Source organism: Orycteropus afer, unplaced genomic scaffold (assembly GCF_000298275.1).
Source record: "Orycteropus afer afer isolate SDZICR_OR568_19922 unplaced genomic scaffold, OryAfe1.0 scaffold00058, whole genome shotgun sequence".
NCBI classification, from domain to species: domain Eukaryota; kingdom Metazoa; phylum Chordata; class Mammalia; order Tubulidentata; family Orycteropodidae; genus Orycteropus; species Orycteropus afer.
Window position 1 is genome coordinate 10,967,106 of NW_006921645.1, and position 21,065 is coordinate 10,988,170.

General features: G+C 41.0%; 1 protein-coding gene across 1 annotated transcript in view; it reads right to left on the reverse strand.

The window, feature by feature from the left end:
• The window catches only part of ITSN2 (intersectin 2), a 158,468-nt gene that overhangs the window by 28,626 nt on the left and 108,777 nt on the right, over positions 1–21,065 (reverse strand). Inside the window, exon 28 of the mRNA XM_007939272.2 lies at positions 2,484–2,605. Coding sequence (XP_007937463.2) covers positions 2,484–2,605 — 122 coding nt within the window. The remainder of the gene's footprint in view (positions 1–2,483; positions 2,606–21,065) is intronic.

Genomic DNA, 21,065 nt, shown 5'->3' on the forward strand with positions numbered 1-21,065 from the left:
TAACAATCACCAGAAAAAAAAAAAAGAAAAGAATTTACAAAGCACTGAACAAATGATGGATGGAAACACTAAACAGGGTGGAAGTGGGAAGACTGCTGTTATAATGTGAGGATTACAATCAATGTCACAAAACGTGTATGAATTATTGACTGGAAAACCAATTTGCTCTGTAAACTTTCACCCAAAACACAAGAAAAAATTTTAAAATAAAAGCATCTAAGATCTCAAAAAAAGATTATCTGTTAAAAAAAAAAGAATTTACAAAGAGCTGACATGAACATATATGCATGTGTATGTATGTGTGTGTATGAGCACACCTGTGCATGTTGTGTTTTCTCAACTAATTTCCTAGTTAATGTAGGTGAAGCTAAGTCAGGTATTATTATCCACAACTGACCTATAAAGAAACAAAGACTCAGAGAGTGAACTGCTCAAGATTACAAAGCTAAAATGTAGAGGAGTCAGAACTAAAACTCAAGTCTTTTTGATTCTTAAAAAGCCCAAAAAACAAACTCAAGTTGATTCCAACTCATAATAATCCCCATTGGTTTTCTGACGAGGTAAATTTTTACAGAAGTAGATTGCCCCATCTTCCTTCCACAGAGTAGCTGGTGGGTTTGAACCACCAACCTTCTGGTTAGCAGTTAAATGCCTTAGGCACTGCAACACCAGAGCTCCTTTTTGATTCTAAGTTCCTATCAAACAACTAAGAGTCTTAGGAAATGACATAAAAGTCTTAAGGAAATAATGAAGTTGTCAGAGGCAGCCCTTCTCTTATGTGATCTTTCTAAAATACACATGATTATGTCCTTCTGTTCATGAATCTCATTAAAAGGATCCCCATGGCTGAGTGATAAAATGCATACTCCTTCCTGAGGTTCATGAAGCCTGTGGGATCGGCCTCACCAGCCTCACCCTCAAGTACTTGCCGCTCCCCCTTTGAACATTCCTTTGCATTCCTATTTCCTCTTCCTGGCATTGGGAACTCATTCTTATCCTTCAAATCTGAAGCTTTACCAGCTTACCCGGGAAAGCCTTCCCTGACCTCTCCTTTCTGGTGGGGCTGCCAAAGCACCTGGGTTCCCCTCCATCCTAGCCCTCATTTCACTGCCCTGCACCTGTCTGTCTATATCTCCAACAGGACTGTGGACACTTGAGGGCAGGAACTTTCTCTTTTATCTTTGTGTCTAACATAATGCTTAGCACATGGTCAGCTTTCAACAAATGGTTACTGAGTTGAGTTGAACATGGATTCAAAGGAGAACTCAGAGGAAAGTGATGAACAGGACCCACTCTGAACCTCTTCAGTTCCAAATTCAGAAGTCAGGACACTCCTTTAAGAGTGGGCCCTGGGAAGACAGCCACTCTGCCATGAGGCTTCTACTGAAGAACAGGAAAAGCATTTGATTGTCAATCTGTCCTTATTATTCACTGGGTAATTTATGTGACTGCTTATTCATCAACCATTTACCTACTTTGTGCCAGGCTCTGTGAGGTAAGCAGAGGTGAATCAGGTGAGTGGTGTCCTCTGGGAATTTCCATGGGAATGGCAATAAGAATGAACAGTGCCTTCCCCCCTAAATCCCTGAACCCGACCTGACCTCTCATCCCTGATAGCATCTTGCGAGGTGGGCAGAATGGGCATAACCAAGGCCCTTGAGCAGTTATGTGATTGGCTTGAAGTAAGGCTAGCACTCATCTTCTGTGCTAGTGGGAGATACCTTCCCACCCATTTACAATCCCTTGCAGCAGAGCTGACTACTTTAAAAACAAAAACAAACAAACCCATTGCCGTTGAGTTGATATACTTGACTATTAAACTAAAAGTTGGTGGTTAAAACTCACCCAGCGGCATCACAGAAGAAAAGCCTGATGATTCACTTTCCATAAAGATTACAACCAAAACCCTAGGGAGTGGCTCTACTTCGTGACACGTGTGGTCTCCATGACTACCTTAGGGGGTTAACAGAATGGGCACTTCACTAGGCCATCTGCCCTGGGTAGAGAAATGAAGGCATAAACACACCTAATCCACTCAGCATTTATGGGAAGGTCTACAAGGACCAGGCTATGTTTTGGGGTTGTGTGCCATCCAGTCATTTTTCAGCTCACAGCCACCACGCAGGACAGAGCAGAACTGCCGAATGGAGTTTTCAAGGCGGTAACCTTTACGGGAGCAGACTGCCACATCTTTCTCCCTTGGAGCGGCTTTCATTAACACCACTGACCTTACGTTAGCAGCAGAGCACTTAACCCCTGTGCCACTATGGCTCTGATATCCTGATTAAAGACTTTAAATCTTTAGGCATTATCCAATGAGCAGAGAAAACATTTAGAGAATGTGGTATTTCCCCTCATGACTTGTGAATATACACATCAAACCCAAGCCCTCGCTTGCCTCTAGGTAGAAGCACCCCTGGATGGACATCCCTGTCTCTGGTGAAGTCGGCAGAGCTCCTCACCTGCTCCAGGCCCACCCTCACCTCTAAGACGAGCTGCAGGTCATCCATGTACCGTTCTTCGGTCTGGATCAGCTCGTGAATGTAGCCCTGCCTTTTCCTCTCAATTGGCTGCATTGTGTCCAGGGTTTGGAGATCAGCACACCCTACAAAAGAGAGGGTAAAGGGTTAAAATGCTAGTCCGGTTTTTCTTTGTAGAAAATAGATATTTACCAGCACATGGACTGAGTTTGTAAATGTTGCCTTGAAGGAAGGGCACACCAGCTTTTTAAAGAGTGTTGCTAACTTCTGTGGAGCAGCAGCCCACACATGCAGCGAGTTGGCTCAATGCCTGCTGCTCAGCTCTCTACAGCAGCAAATGAACAACGTTTGTAGTATTTCAATGGGGTCCTAATCTTTTCCTGAATAGTAATGACGGAACCCGAGATTTTTAGACATAGCCGCAAAATGCTAAGAACTACAGTCTGAACAGAGAAAACTCAGGAATGGGGGTCCCAGATGCCAGCCTAACCTGAGTGGTGAAGCACCTATATTCTCACCACCTCAAGATATTTTCCAAGTTATTAAAACAATGAAATGAATCAAATGCTCCAGACCAGTGTTTTCCAAACTGCAAGTCATGAGTCGTAGTGGGTCATTAAAATCTATTTAAGTTTTGAAAATGCTGGCCAGGTTGAGGATTAACAAATGAAAACAAAGCAAACAGAATTAAATGGAAAACAGCAGGTGTATAGCATTGCTAAGCCTTTAACCGCTTGAATAAAGAATTTCTGATTTTAGATACACTCCAGGTATATAGCCAAAGCTACTTGTGCTTTTGAGGGAAGTCACAAGCAGCCTCACTGCCACAGTTCCAGAACCATTCAACAAGGAGCACTGGGCTTGTGTGAGGCATAGTGGTATGGAGGGTTCCTCAAGAAGCCCTTCCTCGGACAAAAGGAAGAAGCAGGGAGGTAGTAAGCAAGTGCTGTGTGCTGGAAGCGTGGGAGAGAGAAGATCAATGAGGTACGGAAGACCGCTTTCAGCTGAGGTAAGTAGGAAAGGCTTAGGGAGAAGGTGCAGCCCTGAGCAGGGCCTTGAAGGATGAGGAAAGTTCTGATAGATGCAGCTGTATCACTGGGACAAATGAGCAAAGCCAAGGAGGAGAAAAGCCAGGACCAGATAGGCTTGAGTGGAGGGCTTTTTAAGGGGGTGTTTCTCTTTCTGATTTTCTTTGTATTTTTATATATTTTGCATAGATCTAGGCTTACAGGTAGTTCTAAAGATGAAGGTTTTTTTTTTTTTTTTTCTCTTCTCCCTGTACATGTTGCCAACAGCTTTGACAAATTTATCGCCCTGTGAAACAGAAATTGATTAAGGCAGATTATGTTTGGTGCTACCAAGAAGAGGTTATAGTGCTACTGTCATCTGTAATATTCAAAATCATCAAGCTTTTCTGGGGATTCCATTTATTCTGTTCTGCCAGGGAGAAATGGAGAAAATGATTGAGTGTTTTAAATCAGTAAAGCTAATACAGATGCCTGTTTGACGAGGTTACTGTGGAACGAGGAGAGATGTGATGGCCAGACACTTGGGGAAATGGTGCTGATGTCAGTGTTACTAGGGGAATCCGATGAAAGCTGTCAGAACAAGTTTTTAAGGTTATCTTCTATTAGTGTGTTCCAAACTTCCGTCATTCAGGTTCCACTTTCAAGATTTTTGCCACACCCACATTCCATCTCTATCATTTATTTATTTATTTTCTTTAAAATGTCCGAGACTGAATATCTATAAAATCATAAGTTTGATGTATGGGTTATGCTGCTTCTAATAGTTGCTAAAATAAACGTTGTTGTTGTTATGTGCCGTCGAGTCGGACCCGACTCATAGTGACCCCTCCTTGGGTTTCCGAGACAGTATCACTATGGAAGTAGATTGCCCCATCTTCCTTCCGAGGAGTGGCTGGTGGGTTTGAACCGCCAGCCTTCTGGTTAGCAGTCAAGTGCCTTATGCACTACATTACCAGAGCTCCCAAAATAAACATATAACCATTAAAATAAAATAAAAGGAGTTCGCCTGGGTACTATTTTTGTACCGTCGCCTTGGGTATCATCAGGATATGTGTATCCCACTTTGGGAAGCAATAATTTACATTAAAACTCACAAGCACCAGCCTGTTGCTCTGTTCAGGGAAAGTGAATGTAACCAATGTTACTGAATCCTATGTGTAGAAACTGATGAATAGGTACATGTTACACTGTGTATATTTCCACCAAAATTAACAACAACAAAAAAATAACCTCATAGATTTTATCCTAAGGCTGGAACATCCATGATATTAGCTTTATCAGGATGAATTTGGAGACAATCCTTGTACTTCACCCCTAGCTGACCCTTCTGTACGTCAATACACTGGCTCTGAAACTTATTTTCTCTTCAAGCATCCAATATATTCCTACCCTCACTTTCAGCTGTTCTTACTTCTGATTTCAGGTGAAGAAATAAAGGCATGGTGCCTCCTTTACTTCTCTCTCTTCTCACGCATCCCTGCACTTCCTCTCTCTGTCAGAGGAACGAGAAAATCTCTTCTTCTACAGGCAGCATCTGAACTGGACCTCTCCTTCAAGACCTTTCTCTTTCCTTCACACTTCCACTTTTATCTTTGCTGGTTCCTTCTTAGCCTATAAACATGGCTATAATTCTCCTATTCCATTACTGAAAACAAACAAGCACCCTTCCTTCAACCTGGCTCCTTCCTCAAGTTTTCTCTCTTCTGGCAGAGGAGTCTGCACTCCTGGCCATCTCTCCCCGGATTTCCTGGCCACTTCTCTGACTTAGGAGCCCTGGTGACACAGTGGTTAAGGTGTTGGTTGCTAACCAAAAGGTCAGTGGTTTGAACCCATCAGCTGCTCTGCAGGAGAAGGATGAGGCCATCTACTTCCTAAAGATTTACAGGCTTGAAACTCTATGGGGCACTTCTACTCTGTCCTACAGGGTTGCTATGAGTCAGAATCAACTTCATGGTGGTGTTTGGTTTTTCGATTTCTCTGACTTAAGGTGCGTCTGTCCCACCACTCCACTGCTCCTGTGGAGATAACAGTGACCGTGGCATTACGTGTCCAACGCCCCCTCAGCGGGCTCTCCCTCCCCTGCCCCCAGCACTGACACTGCTGACCAGCCTCTGGCTCTTCCCTCAGCCTTTGCGGCTCTCCTCTTGCTGGCGTGTCCTTCTGTGTTTCCGCCTCTGTCTGTCTCCAGGTTCTCCACTTCCCCTAATCCAGAAAATACATAAATGTGCTCCTGGCATTTCTGGTCCCGTAAGGTCAAATCAATTTGGACAGTGCTACAGATTGTTTATTTCTCTGTAGCGTCATGCATATTAGCATACTAGGCATGGATAAATCCTGCATAAGGAAACATGTTTAATTTGATTAACCTAGTGATCCCAACATTTATTTGACCACAAAATCCTTTTAATGGGGAGAGCAGGGAGTGTAAAACCTTCTGACGAACTGAAGATTGGGGTTTTTTGGATAGAATACACCTCTTTGCTATTCTCTAGACTTCCAATATCCAAGCTAGTAGCCATTAGCTACTTGTGGGTGCAAATTTTTACTGCAGACTGATTTTTTACTGATGACAAATTTTTACTGATGCAGACTGCCTCATCTTTCTCCCGCAGAGCAGCTAGTGTGTTTGAACCACCAACTTTTTGCTTAGCAGCCAAACTTTAGCACAGTGCTTTGACCATCAGAGGTCAGGAAATATTTGTCAAATGCTAAGATATTGTGTCCATCCTGGGCCCGTTAGCCTCCAGATCTGCTTCTCACCTTTTCCCTACTCTATGAGTTAGAATTGACTCAAAGGTAACCAGTTTGGTCCTGCTTATGCCGTATTCAAGGAGGCCAGCCCTGTGGGATACTTTTCCTAAGCTCCTATTTTTGTTGGCTCTGCCTAGGTTTGGCCAATGGGTGGAGGCACTGGCAGGAGACAGGAGAGTAGGAAGGAGGCATTCAGTGCACCTGCCCCTCCTCTGCCTGGAAAGAGCCCTGGTGAAGCAGTGGTTAAGTGCTCAGCTGCTAATTGAAAGGTCAGAGGTTCAAATGCACTAGCAGCTCAGCAGGAGAAAGATATGACCTTCCATAAAGGTTTATAGCCTTGGAAACCCTATGGGGCAGTTCTACTCTGCTCTATAAGGTCACTATGAGTCAGAATTGACTCTATGAGGAAGAGTTTGGTTTGGTTTCTCTGCCTGGGGCTGTCTCCAGCATTGGCTGCAGCTATCAAGTATATAAGCCCTTCCTTGAATTAGACTGTATTCTACTATATGCAAATTACTTATTTTCTGGTTAAACTCTAACTGAAACTGAAAAAGGACAAAAAATAGTACTGCCTGAAGCCACAAAATCCTACTATAGCAGAATTTCTACTTTTGGTTGGCCATTTCCACATAGGTGGTGAACTAAATAGTAATAAAAAAAGCTTCCAAGAATATTTAAATGTGCTGGACATATGTGATTGATAAGATGTATACACTCATCTGTGCTTGTATTTTAGAAAAGGAAATCCCAGGTACAAAACATGAAGCCAGACAGAGTGGTGAATGCTGTGGTTGTCCTGGGTGGGGAGGGTGGTGCTCAGTCGTGGTGACTGAAGGCTGGGGTTTTAGTGCCAACATAGGGACTAAAAATGGCGTCTTGGCATCACACTGGCAGAGCACTGGGATTGAGATACTACACAAAAGTCCCAAAGTACAGGTACAGGGAAGACTAGGAAAAAGTGCTCATACCAGAACAGTGAGATGATAAGAATGTTTTGTCTCTGCTGGATATAGAATGGAAATGCTGGGGCTGCATCTCACACAAATTTGGAGTCCAAGAATTCCTGGCCTTATGAATCAAAACAAAAATTGGTCCCTGGATGGTGATGTACTTAGAGTGGTTTGCCAAAGAAATGTAAAATTGGTTTTGAGGATCAAGCTCACAACCCTGGTTGTACAGGATTTCCACGGAAACCCATGTCTCACTAAAGATGAGCTTGAAGTAAAAGTTACAAAAAACAAGGAACAATCTGCCATAAATAAAAAATGAGGGGACACATCCTGGGCCTGGAATAAAGCTCACTGACAAGGTCTGGCTCTCAGCCCAATAGTAAACAAGATGTACGGGTAGACCACTCAACCCAGGGTGACATACCCACATACGCTATGGAAATGCATCCCTTGGAGCAATGGACCACAGGACACCAGAGGGGCAACATTCACACAGAGGAAATGCAGGACAAACAAGAGTGCATAACTATGGGGGGTGTTCCTCGGCAGGGAGGGGAGGAGACTGGGTTAGGGTTGGAGATGGTAAATGGGGAGTGAAACTAAATGTGCATGTAGTGTTGAATGTAAAACAAACTCTTGAAATAAACAAATTTAAAAATAAAGTCTGGAAACATAAAAAAAAAAAATGAGGATTAGAGCCTCATGAATATAATAGAATAAAACCCAAAAGGAGATACAAAATAAGCATGTTTAATATGTAAGCATGTATGCATGTATAAAGATGGCACAGGAACAGGCAATGTTAGTGCCATTATACATAAGGTCACAATGAGTTGGAACCAACTCAATGATAATTAAATGTTTAAAATAATTAAAGATGTATACGAAAGCCTTAAAACCATAATTAGAGAATAAGAGTCTATAAAAAACAGAATAGGCAGATTCGAAACAAAACAAAACAAATAGAAATGACAAATATTGTCATGGAAATAATAAATTAATAGATTAAGTAGAAGATTAAGATTAAATAAATCACAGGAATGAATCAATAAACCTGAAAACAGATCTGAAAAAATTACTTAGAATGGAGCCCAGAAAGGCAAAGAAGGTTTTATGGAAAATGTGAAATGGAAGTTAAAAGACATGGAGGACAGAAGGCATAGTCCAACATGCATCTAATGGAGGGCTAAGAAGGGAGAATAGAAAGATTGGGGAGAGGTAACATGGAGAATGTGATGGCTGAGAATTTTCTAAAATTGGTGAAAGATGCAACTCCTTAGATTCCAGAGGAACAAGGACTCCTGGTGAGGAACAAGGACTCCTGGTGAGGAACAAGGACTCCTGGTGAGGAAAAAAGTAAAAATGAATCCCCATCTAGATGGCAGAACACCAAGGAGGAAAAATCATTAAAACAGAGGAAAAAAGTAGAATCTCTACACAGGGACAACAAGTAGGCTGGCTACACACACTCAACACAACAGAAGGCAGAAGACCATGGAATACCGTCAAGGTGTTGAGAAAAAATAGTGGTCTAACTCAAATTCTAATTAAACTATCATTCATGGGTAAGGGAGAAATAAAGAGATTTGCAGACAAAGTCTGAGAGCACCTTATTGTTTTAGGAAGAACTATTAAAAGATGTATTTTATGAAGAAAGAAACTGAACAGGAAAAAAATGAGATGAAAAACAGCAGGGAGCAAAAATAACAGTAAATACATGAAATATCAAGACCATTATTGATGTATAAAGTAACAATATGACTACTAATTATGACTCAGTTGGTAGGAATAAATTCTAGGTGGAATTAAAATAGAAAAAAGCAAATGTATGAAAGACAGGATGAGAATCATTAGAGATAAAAGACTGCGTGCATTCATCAGAAGGTAGATATATGATCAAATTGAGACTTGCTTAGGCAAGCTTAACTTGACTTAAATAGAAATATGTTAAAAACAAAAAGATAATTGCTTAAAGAATAGACACAGAATACATAGCTTCCAAACCAGTAGAAGGAAAAAAAAAAATTTGATCAATGCAATAAAAATCCCTGTGTAGGCAGAACAAAAAGAAGCAAAGAAAATGCATGGTAACTAGAAATCTTATACACTGTCAGTAGGACTGTAAAACGGTACAACCACCGTGGAAAATGGTATGGTGCTTCCTTAAAAAATTGGAAAAAGAATATCTCATGACCCAGCAATCCCACTACTAGTTATATCCTAGAGAAATAAGAGCTATAACATGAACAGATATATGCACACCCATGTTCATCTCAGCATTATTTATAACAGCAAAAAAATGTAAACAACCTAACTGCCCATCAACTGGATAAACTATGGTACATACACACAATGCAATACTACACAACATTAAAGAATAACGATGAATCTGTGAAACACTTCATAACATGGATGAACCTAGAAGGCATCATGCTGAGTGAAATTAGTCAATCACAAAAGGAGAGGTATTGTATGAGACCACTACTATAAAAAGCCAAGAAAAGATTCATACACAAAGAAACAGTCTTTGAAGGTTACCAGGGGTGGGAAGGGGAGGGAGGGTAAATCACTAACCAGAAGGTAGACATGTATTAATTTAGGTGAAGCAAAAGCAATATACAATAAGGGAGAAGTCAGCACAAAATGATCATGTCAAAGGAAGATACTGAGAGGAGCACAAGAGTTAAAGACAACAAAAATAAATACTATTACATACCCAATCTTACAATAACAGTAATAATAATCTATGAGTGGATACATAGACACTCACGCTGAGCAGGGGTGGGAAGGTGAATGGAAGTATACTCATGAATATATATAGGTTTGACAGAGGCTATTTCTACATATTTATGTACATGTCCTCCAAATATATCCATGGATATAGTAGAGCATAGAGCAGCAAAGTTATGAAAATAGAGCCACAACCAAACACTTTGAGGGAATGAGTGGCTGAGCCTGGGGCCTCAAGACCATAGTATGTGGGGACACCAAGGTCAACTGGCATAATGTATTTCCTCAAGGACAGTGTTACACATCCTACTTTGGTGAGTAACAACTGGGGTCTTAAAAGTTTGTGAGTGGCCATCTAAGGTGCAACTATTGGTTTCTTCCTGACTGGAGCAAAGAAGAGTGAAGAAAATCAATGACTCAAGGAAACAATTAGCCCAAAGGACAACTGGACTATGTGAACTCCATGACCTTGACACCAGAAGAACTAGATGGTGCCCTGTTACCACTGCTGACCGATAAGAAAAAGATCACAATAGGGGGGTCATGATTAGAGTGGGAGAAAAATGTAGAGCCAAACTCAAATCATAAAAAGATCAGTCCTACTGGTCTGTCAGAGACTGGTGGAACCCCCAAGACTATAGCTCTTAGACACCCTTCAAGTCGGGAACTGAACTTACCCCTGTAGCTCAACTTTCAGCCAAATAATAGGCCTATAAAGTGAACAATAATACCAGGGGGACATGCGTTCCTTAGAACAATCAACCAAACCAGATCGAAAGAGCAGGATTTGTCCAGAGATAAAACAGAGAAGGCAGGAAGGGATACGGAAGAGAGATGAAGAAAAATGGTAAACACAGAGTGGAAATAGGAAGAGAGCTGTTACATTTGGGAATTGCAATCAATGTCATGAAACAAAATGTATGAATTGTTGAATGGAAAACCAGTTTGCTCTATAAACTTTCACCCAAATCACAATAAAAAGTTAAAAAAAAGAAAAGAAAATGCATGGTAAATAGAAAACACACAATAAGGTAGATATGTAAATGCTTCAAATCTGCCAGCTGACAGACAGACTCTCAATTGGATTTAAAAATTCAGCTATATGCTGTCTACCAAGACATACCTAATACAAAGAAATGTTGGCAGGAAAAGGCTAGAAAAAGCTATACAAGTGCAAATTAAAGAAATGCAGCTAGGGAGGCTTTATTAGCAACAGACCAAATAGGCTTTAAAAGATTTGTATAATAATGTGAATAATTCCAGGATGATATAATTCTTATTTTATGTACAAATAACAAGAGAGCTTAAAAGTGTAAAATAAAAATGAAATTGCCAAAAAAAGGAGAAAAAAAATCCCTGAAAAATCTATAATCATAGCAAGAAATCTATAATCATATCTCTTTCAATGAAAATTAATAAGAATATGAAAGATCTGAACCTTATTAATAAGCTTAACAGAAAGAACACACATACAAGAGAATACATATTCTTTTCAAGATCCATGGAACATTTTCAAAACCTGAACACTTACAAATCCACAGAACCAATTTCAACAATAATCAAAGAATCTATATTATAATGGGAAAAATTACTGAAGATGGCTGGAGAATTATGCATTTACCATTATTTTCAAATGTTTTAGTTTAAAGAAGAGGGGCCTTTAGAAAAAGCAGTTTCCTTTGTAAGCAAACAGGCACCCCATTTTTCTTGACTGCTCACTAGCATCTGTGACAGGTGATCACTTTCCTCTTTAAAATACTTCTTCACTTCACTTATCCTCCTGCCTCACTGAGTCAGTCCTTGTCCAGCTCCCTTTATGGCTCCTCCTCAACGTCCCAGACCGTTAATGCTGTAGTGGCCTAAGGTTCAGCCTTTGGAACTGTTCTCTACATATTTACAGCTACAGAGACCTTACCCAGTCTCGCTGCTTTAAATATCATGTAAGTACTGATATACTCCCAGCCTGAATATTTCCTCTGAATCCCTTCACATATTTTATTTCCTCCTCAGTAGCTCCACTTGAGTGTCTACAAGGTGCATCAAGGCTAACATTCAAAACCAGAATCCAAATCACTTTCCCCATCCTGCTCCTTCCGTGTTATCTGCAACTTCTGCTAAAGATGATTCCACCTCTCTAGTTGCCTGGGCCAAGATCCTAGGAGACATTTGAAACGTTTCTTCTCCTTATGCCCCACAGTCAATCCACCTGTTGGTGCTATTTTCAAAATATATCCATAATCTGACTACTTCTCACCATGTCCATCACTGTCACCCTTTTCCAAACCATCATTGTCATGCACCTAGATTACTGAACCAGCCTCCTCATAGGTCTCCTTGCTTCCATTCTCTTCTCCCCTTTAATCTAGCAAGCCAGAGTGATCGTGTTAAAACCTATCAAATCATGTCTGTCCTTTGATTAAAACTCTCATTCTTAATAATGGCCAAACTTCTTACAAACAGCCTGGTGGTGAGTCAATTCCTACTCACAAAGACCCTGAGACAGAGTAGAACTTCCCCATAGGGTTTTCTAGGCTGTAATCCTTACGGAAACACATCACCAGATCTTTCTCCCACAGAGCCATTGGGTGGGTAGGAACCACCAACCTTTTGGTTGAGTGCTTAACTATTGCACCACAGGGTTCCTTACAAACAGCGTACAAGGACCTAAATAATCTCCCCCATCTCCTTGATTACTTCCCTGTCTTCATTTTCTCTTCCTCATGCTCTTTCCTCTTTGAGCCACAATGGCCTCCTTATTGTTCCTTGAGCATTACAGGCATGCATGGTCCTTAGCATGTGCTGTTCCCTCTGCCTAGAATGATCTTCCAGATATCCACATGGCTTCCTCCAGACATCTAGCATGTCCTTCAAGTGTGTGCTCACGTATCACAAGGTCAGAGCAACCTATTTACAACTGCAACTCCTCCGGAGTCCCCTCAGCTCCCCAGAACTCTCTTTCCCCTTCCTTGCTTTGTTTCTCTATGACACTATGTTGTTATTATTGTTGTTGGTTGCTGTCGAGTCAATTCCAACTCATAGTGAACCCATGGACAACAGAATGAAACACTGCTCAGTCCAGTAATATATCAGTGTTCCACTGCGATTCATAAGATTTACAGGGGCTATTTTTTTTCAGAAATGATGGCCCCTTCCTTCTTCCCAATCTGTCTTAGTCTGGAAGCTCTGCTGAAACCTGTCCACCAGGGTGACCCTGCTGGAATTTGAAATACCGGTGGCATAGCCTCCTGCCTCATAGCAACATGCAAGCCACCACAGTACGGCAAACTGACAGACAAGTGGTGGAGTTTCAGAATTGATTTTGTAAATTTCTATCTCCTCCAACTCAAACGTCAGCTCTAAGAGAGCAGGAATTGTCGTCTGTTTTATAATGTGCTATACTCTGACACATACAAGGTTTAGAATACACACTATGGGATGTGCTCAGATTAACTCTGAGCTACAGGAAATGGGATATCAACATTAACTATAGGTGGTCAGAGAAAATGATGGAAAATTTCTGACAAATAGGTTCTTTCTGGTATATAAGAGGAATGGAAAAGAAAGAAAACGAAAGATCATGGCTACTGTAGGTGAAAAGTCCCCAGAAGGAAAAAACCACGTTTGTGGGAGGATGTGCAGACTAATAAACAAGTTACGAATAATAGTTATGAAAGCCTCGTGTCCCACCATGACTGGGAACCCACTGTTCTAGGCTACAGTGGCAGCAAGAACAAAAAGAAAAGAGAGACACTTAAGAATGGATAGGAGTGAGGCCTGGAAGAGTCCAAAAGATGAAGGACAGAGGACAAGTTGTGATGACTAAATACAAAGAGAGCTTGTTCAGATCATGTCATAAAGTCCAGAAAAGTTCTTGCTCATTCCGAGAGCAATGCCATGAACAATGCTGTGCTGTGGGCCCAAGTTAAACAGCCAGAGTATCACATAATGGTTCTGTCTCACTGTCTTTAAGCTCGGTGAACACACGAGATTCTCACAGTAAATCCAGATGACTAAACTGTGTGGATTTTCTGAAGGCTGCCTCAGGGTACTAGAAGACTACAGCATATTTTATTGTAAAAGAACAGCCTTGCACTCACTTGGAAAATATTTACTAAGTTGCCAGTACGTGTCACGACGTATCATGCTTCCACCATGAAGCCACAGACACTTGTAGTTTTATGTTTTGGAAATTTAATTCTTACACAATTTGGTGAACTCTTCCGTCATTTTGATGCCTGTTAAGTTCTACACCATCAGGCTCTATGTTGTTAGTTTAAGCACAAAAAAGCACAAAAAAGAACAATCACATGTTCTAACGCAGGCCATCAGAAGCCAAAATATCTGTTGTGGTTATGTGCCGTCGAGTTGGACCTGACTCATAGCAACCCCTCCTTGGGTTTCTGAGGCAGTATCACTATGGAAGTAGATTGCCCAACCTTCCTTCTGAGGAGTGGCTGGTGGGTTTGAACCACCAGCCTTCTGGTTAGCAGTCAAGTGCCTTAGACACTATGCTACCAGAGCTCCTCCAAAATATTTAGTTATGAGAAAACAGAAGTACTATTCTAGAATGTCCAAAAGCAATTCTGCCAACAAATGCCAGTGGATGAAGAAAAATGTTATCGGTCTTATTTTTATTCCTGCATTACAAGAAAAAGTCACAAGCCTAAAAGATAGTAGTCACCTTCTAATGATAGACAAATGTGCAGACTTCTGCCTTTTAAAATTAAAAGCAGTTAATATTTGCACCACCTTTTAGCCAGAGTTATGTCACCGATTCAACTGAGGGAATTAATGTGTTAATGAGAGTAAAGAATGTTATGAAGACATGTCATGTCACAGTAGTTTATGTTTGCCCAACATAGACCTTTCAAACCTAACACTGAAAATACCTGTTGCTAACATGTGTACAATGCTTTACAACCTTGCATCAATCTCCTGAATACCTGATACAACTATGAACCCTACTATAGAACTATACAGAGAATCTGAAGATTGGTGGGTAAGTGACTTACCATAGAATTTAAAGCCACTAAATCCTAAACCAAGGTCTCTTGATTCAAGCCTTACATTCTGAAATGACAGATTTTAAATGATGTTTACACCACAATCCTATTTGAGACAAAATACTGAAGACAGCCTGTCTAAACCTGGCCTGTTGTTATGTTTGCTGAACTGAGTTCTAGAAGAAAAAAGGCATTAAGATAAATACTCTGAATGCTAAATTGCTCAGACCAAACCCACTGTCATTGAGTTGATTTAAACTCACAGCAAAGTTATAGGACAGAATAGAACTAGCACATAGGGTTTCCAAGGCTGTACCTCTTTACAGGAGCAGACTGCCTCATCTTTTTCCTACAAAGTGGCTGGTGGGCTTGAACCACAGACCTTTTGATTGGCAGGCCAATGCTTTAACCACTGTGGTTAACCAAACTCAATGCCATTGAGTGGACTCACAGTGACCCCTCCTTGGGTTTCTGAGGCGGTATCTCTACAGAAGTAGATTGCCCAGTCTTCCTTTAGAGGACTAGCTAGTGGGTTTGAACTGCCAGTCTTTTGGTTAGCAGTCAAATGCCTTAGGCACTACGCCACCAGAGCTCCTACTGTGCCACTAATAACTTATTGCCATCGAGTTGGATTGGACTTACAGCAACCCCTCCTTGGGTTTCTGAGGCAGTATCACTACGGAAGCAGATTGCCCAACTTTCCTTCCTAGGAGTGGCTGGTGGGTTTGAACAAGGCAGTGAAAAAGTCAATAGGGCCTATACCATCCTTTAACTCTTTTATGTCTAAATGATGTAATTGGCACCTTGTATCTTATAAACCTTTCTACTCTGTTGTGCATGCAATTAGAACCTGTATCTAATGGCCCACTTTAAAGTGCCCGTTCCATACACAATACACTGATCATTACAGGGCTGTCTTGAGACAATAGGGGTTTCCTGTGCACATATATTTTTCCTCGGTGTTACTGAACAGCCTGCTATATTCCTAATCTTCCTCAATGGTAAGATCATAGAGCCCATACTTTCAACTTGTTTGTTATTGTTGTTATGTGCTGTCAAGTCGGACCTGACTCATAGCGATCCCTCTTTGGGTTTCCGAGGCAGTATCACTACAGTAGTAGATTGCCCAACCTTCCTTCTGAGGAGTGGCTGGTGGGTTTTGCACCGCCAGCCTTCTGGTTAGCAGTCAAGTAAGTGCCTTAGGCACTATGCTACTAGAGACTCTGTAACCAGACACTTTGCCACTACAAGCTGCTGGACTGAGAATGTACTAATTTTGTAGCACTGACTGATTTATTTCAGTGGCTAAAAGATAACAGAGGAGCTCTTGATGGTGCAGTGGTTAAAGCACATGACTGCTAACAAAAAGGTCAGCAGTTTGAACCCACCAGCTGGTCTGGGAGAGAAACGTGAGGCAGTCTGCTTCTAAAAAGACTTACAGCCTTGGAAATCCTATGGGGTAGTTGTACTCTGTCCTATAGGGTCACTACGAGTTAGAATCACTCGATGGAAGTGGTTTTTTTTTTTTCTTTTTAAGATGACAACTGGTAGCACAAAGATCACAGTGGCAGTCCCCGGAACCTTGGGATGTAAATTGATCGGGCCTGGATTCAATTAAAACAGTTAATTCTCGTTAGCTTCTTCTCATTTATATCTAAGTGATGACTGATCTTTTGTGATTTGGAATAACAGCAGCTCCCAGTTAATGAAAAGCAGCATTGAGGGCTGTTATGAGCATGAGCCTTGGAGTCGGGTCTGGACTTGAGTTCCAACTGTACCACTTATAAATACCTACACACACAAAATGCTTAGTGCATCGCTTTGTACACAGTGAATGCTTGATAAATGACAGCTGTGACTTCTAGTACCTATTGTGCATCAGATACTGAGATACTGTTGCCTTTGAGTAAACTCTGACTCGTTGAGACCCTGTGGGACAGAGTACAACTTCCCCATAGGGTTTCCAAGGCTGTAAACTTTACGGAAGCAGACTGCCACATCTCTCTCCTGCAGAGCGGCTGGTGGGTTCAAACCATCGACCTTTCAGTTAGCAGCTGAGTACTTTTAACCACTGAACAACCAGGGCTCTATGATCTTACCTCTGGGGAAGATTAGGAATATAGCAAGCTGCTCAATAACACCAAGGACAAATATATGTGCATTCCAGGAAACCCCTATGCACTGGAAGGATCCGTGTATTGCACATGAACAGGCACTTTGAGATACTGCTTTGTAAATCCCTTTTCATCTGCAAGGCAGGTCTCATTATACAGATGATGCTAAGGATAATGGGTGTGACCTGGTAGAACCAGGATTCAATGCAACCGTCCCACCACACTTCACACCATATTCATTATTCTCTTTGAAAGACTAAGCATATCTTCAGTAAATGTATCTTTAAGTAATCTTAAGTATATCTTTAGTAATTTGTTCTTATTTAAAACAAAGTTTAAAAAGTGATTATGAAGACAAGTAACCCAATTATAAAATGGACAAAGACTTGAATAGACATTTCTCTAAAAAAGACATACAGATATACAGTGCCAACAAGAACAAGAAAAGATCCGCACCATCATTAGCCATCAGGAAAACGCAAATCAAAACTACAATGAGATACTACTTCACACCCATTAAGGTGACTAGAACCAAAATACCAGACAATAACAAATGTTGCAAAGGATGTGCAGAAATCAGAACCCTCATATACTGATGGGAATGTAAAATGTGCAGCTACTTTGGAAAATAGTTCCTGGCAGTTCCTCAAAAAGTTAAAAATAATCTATGGGTGGATACATAGGTAGACTGGCAAGAAGATCAGATATGGATGGGCAAATGAGACTATATTGATGACCACACATAGGTTTGACACATGATATTCCTACATACAATATGTGGTGTAAAAATGTCCATATGCAGTATAAAGCTAACATGGTGCAAAGTCAGGACAACATCTTAGCCACAACTAAGCACCTTGAGGGAGCTCTGGTGGTGGTGTGCTTAAGGCACTGACTGCTAACCAGAAGGCTGGTGATTCAAACCCACCAGCCACTCCACAGAAGGAAGGCTGGGGCTTCTGTAGTGATACCGCCTTGGAAACCCAAGGAAGGGTCACTATGAATAGGATCTGACTCGACGGCAGTGCGTTGCATTGTTGCATAAGCCCCTTGAGGGAATAAGTTACTTGGCCTGTGGGCTGGGAACCATGTTTTCGGGGAACATTAAGTTCCATCAGCACGACATATATACACAATTATTGTTGTACATCTTACTTCGGTGAGTAGTGACTGGGGTCTTAAAAGCTTGTGAGCAGCAATTTATGATGAAACTATTGGTCTCTCCTTGTCTGGAGTAAAGAAGAGTGAAGAAAATCAAAGATGCATGGGAACAGTTAGTCCAAAGGACTAATGGACAATGAGAACCTCAGCCTAAATGACCCTGAGACCAGGAGAACTATATGGTGCTTGGCTACCAATGCCAACCACTCAGAGAGGGATCAAAATTGGAGATCCTGGATATAGTAGGAGAAAAAAGGTGAAACAAAATGCAAAAAAATAAAAATGACCAGGTTTACTGGTTGGATAGACAGGTGAAAACCCTGGGACTATGGCCCCTAGTAGGCACTCTGGTGGCATAAGGCCTAAGGCATTTGATGGCTAACCAGAAGGCTGGTGGTTCAAACCCATCAGCCACTCCTTGGAAGGAAGATTTGGCAATCTACTTCCGTAGTGATACCACCTTGGAAACCCAAGGAGGGGTTGCTATGAGTCTGATCTGACTTGATGGCAGTGTGTTGCCTTGCGTTATGGCTCCTGGTTACTCTTCAGGCCTGGAATTGGCCTTACTCCCATGGCTTAACTCTCAGTCAAACAACAGACAGGCCTATGATCCTAACAACTATACCAGGAAGATGCACTCCTTACAACAATTAACCATGGGAGATCAAAAGGGCAGCATTTGCACAGGAAGATAGGCAAGAAGGACACAGGGCAAGGGTAACCACAGGGAGAAAGTGGGAGGAGAGCATTTACACTGTAAGGACTATAATCAGTGTCACAAAACAAAATGTGTAGGAACTGTTGAAAGAAAAACAAATTTCCTTTGTAAAATTTCACCAAAATCAATTAAAAACAAAATTCACCAAAATCAATTAAAAACAAAAAATTAAAAACAGAATTACCATTTGCCCCAGCAATTCCACTCCTGAGTATATATATCCAAGAAAAATGAAAACATGCCCAAACAAAAACTTGTATATGAATGTTTACAGCAGCATTATTCCTAATAGTTGAAAGATGTTAACAACCCAAATGACCATCAACTGAGGCTCATACACAATGTGGTATATCCATACAGTGAAATATTATTTGGCCAAAGAAAGGTATGAAGTATTGATACATGCTACAACAGGAATGCCCCTTGAAAACATTATGCAAGTAAAATAACCCAATCACAAAAGATGACAGAGTGTGTGATTTTTTTTTTTTTTTATATGAAATGTCCAGAATGGGCAAACATATGGAGGCAGAGGAGATTAGTGGTTGCCTAGAGCTGGGGTGGGGAGAAGGACAGGGTCAAGGACAGGAGAGGGACAGCTAATGGGTACAGGATTTTTTTTTTTTTTTTTGAAGTGATGAGAATTGATTTTGGTGGTGGTTGCACAACTTTGTGAATAAAAAATTCAGTACTAAAAAATACTGAACTGTATACTGGGAGCTCTGGTGGCATAGTGCTTAAGGCATTTGACTGGGTTCAAACCCACCACCCACTCCTTGAAAGGAAGGTTGGGTACTCTACTTCCTTGGTGATACTGCCTCAGAAACCCAAAGAGGGGTCACTATGAGTTGGATCCAACTCAATGATAGTGCGCTTTTCAGGTATTTTCCGGGGCCTGAGCAAATTATGGCACCACAGTATTTTGTGCCAAAGCTAGGATGTTTGCAGCCAGTCCTGTCCAGCTTTGCTTAAATGGAATGTGTGTATGGCCTGTGAATTATATTCCACTGGTCAACCTATCTGCTATATGTATATATAAAAAAAGTGATTATGCTCAGTTTTATCCTTCTGGATCCTATTCTTACAGATTCTTATTCTTATTTATTATAGTTGGTCCCTGGTAATAGTCCTCTCCTTCCCCTTCCGATGTGCATCTTTTTCCAGAGAAAATGCTGTGTGTCTGATTTTTTTTGTCTTTCCTTTTCACTGCTAAGAATAATGGTTGTACAGTGAGGTTTTTTTTTTTTTTTTTTCAATAAATGGTGACAATATTAGCACAGCAGTGAAGCAGTTAAGGGTACAGACTCTGAGTCATACCACTTGGGTTTGAATCCAGCTCTACCGTTTATTAGCTGTGTAACTTCGGACGAGTAACCTGTGTTTCAGTTTCTTTATCTATAAAAAGAAAATAATAATGAAACAAAACATTCAATGACTTTAGAACAGTAGCATTCAATGAATTGTTTTTTTTTTTTGTTGTTGTTGTTAGGTGCCATTGAGTCAGCTCCGACTCACAGTGATGCTATGTACAACAGAACAAAACAATGCCTAGTCCTGTGCCAGCCTCACAATCCCTGCTATGCATAAGCCCATCATTGCGTCAATCCATCTCGCTGAGGGCCTGTTATTATTATTATCAAGAGTAAATCACCCATTACTTTTGATAAGTTTTCCCTTCTGAAGTTTTGGCATCAGCTTCTTCTCTTAACTTTATCAAACTTTGACTTGCTATAGTCAAGGCCAAGCATTCAGGGTTTTGCTGTTGCCTTTCTTGGAAAAACCCTATTATTTCTTCATTGTCAAATGAGGTTCCAGGATTCTGCTCATCTCCCACGTGTCTATCATGAAATGCTGAAGGTGCCAATATGAGCCAAAAGCCTACACCACCTTAGCAAAGTCACTCAATAGAGGGCTTACACATTCATCATATGCACAAATATTTACAAAGTGTCTTTTTAATAAGGCCAAAGTACTTTGCACCCAGGTGGTCTACTTTGAAGGAACCTAAAGAATAGTGATGATTAAAAAAAAAAAAAAAACAACCCAAAAAGCAGAACAAGACGGATGAAGCATCCCAAAGTTCTAAAGGGATTCAGGGCAAGTGGTCACACCGGCTTTGAACATGGAAAA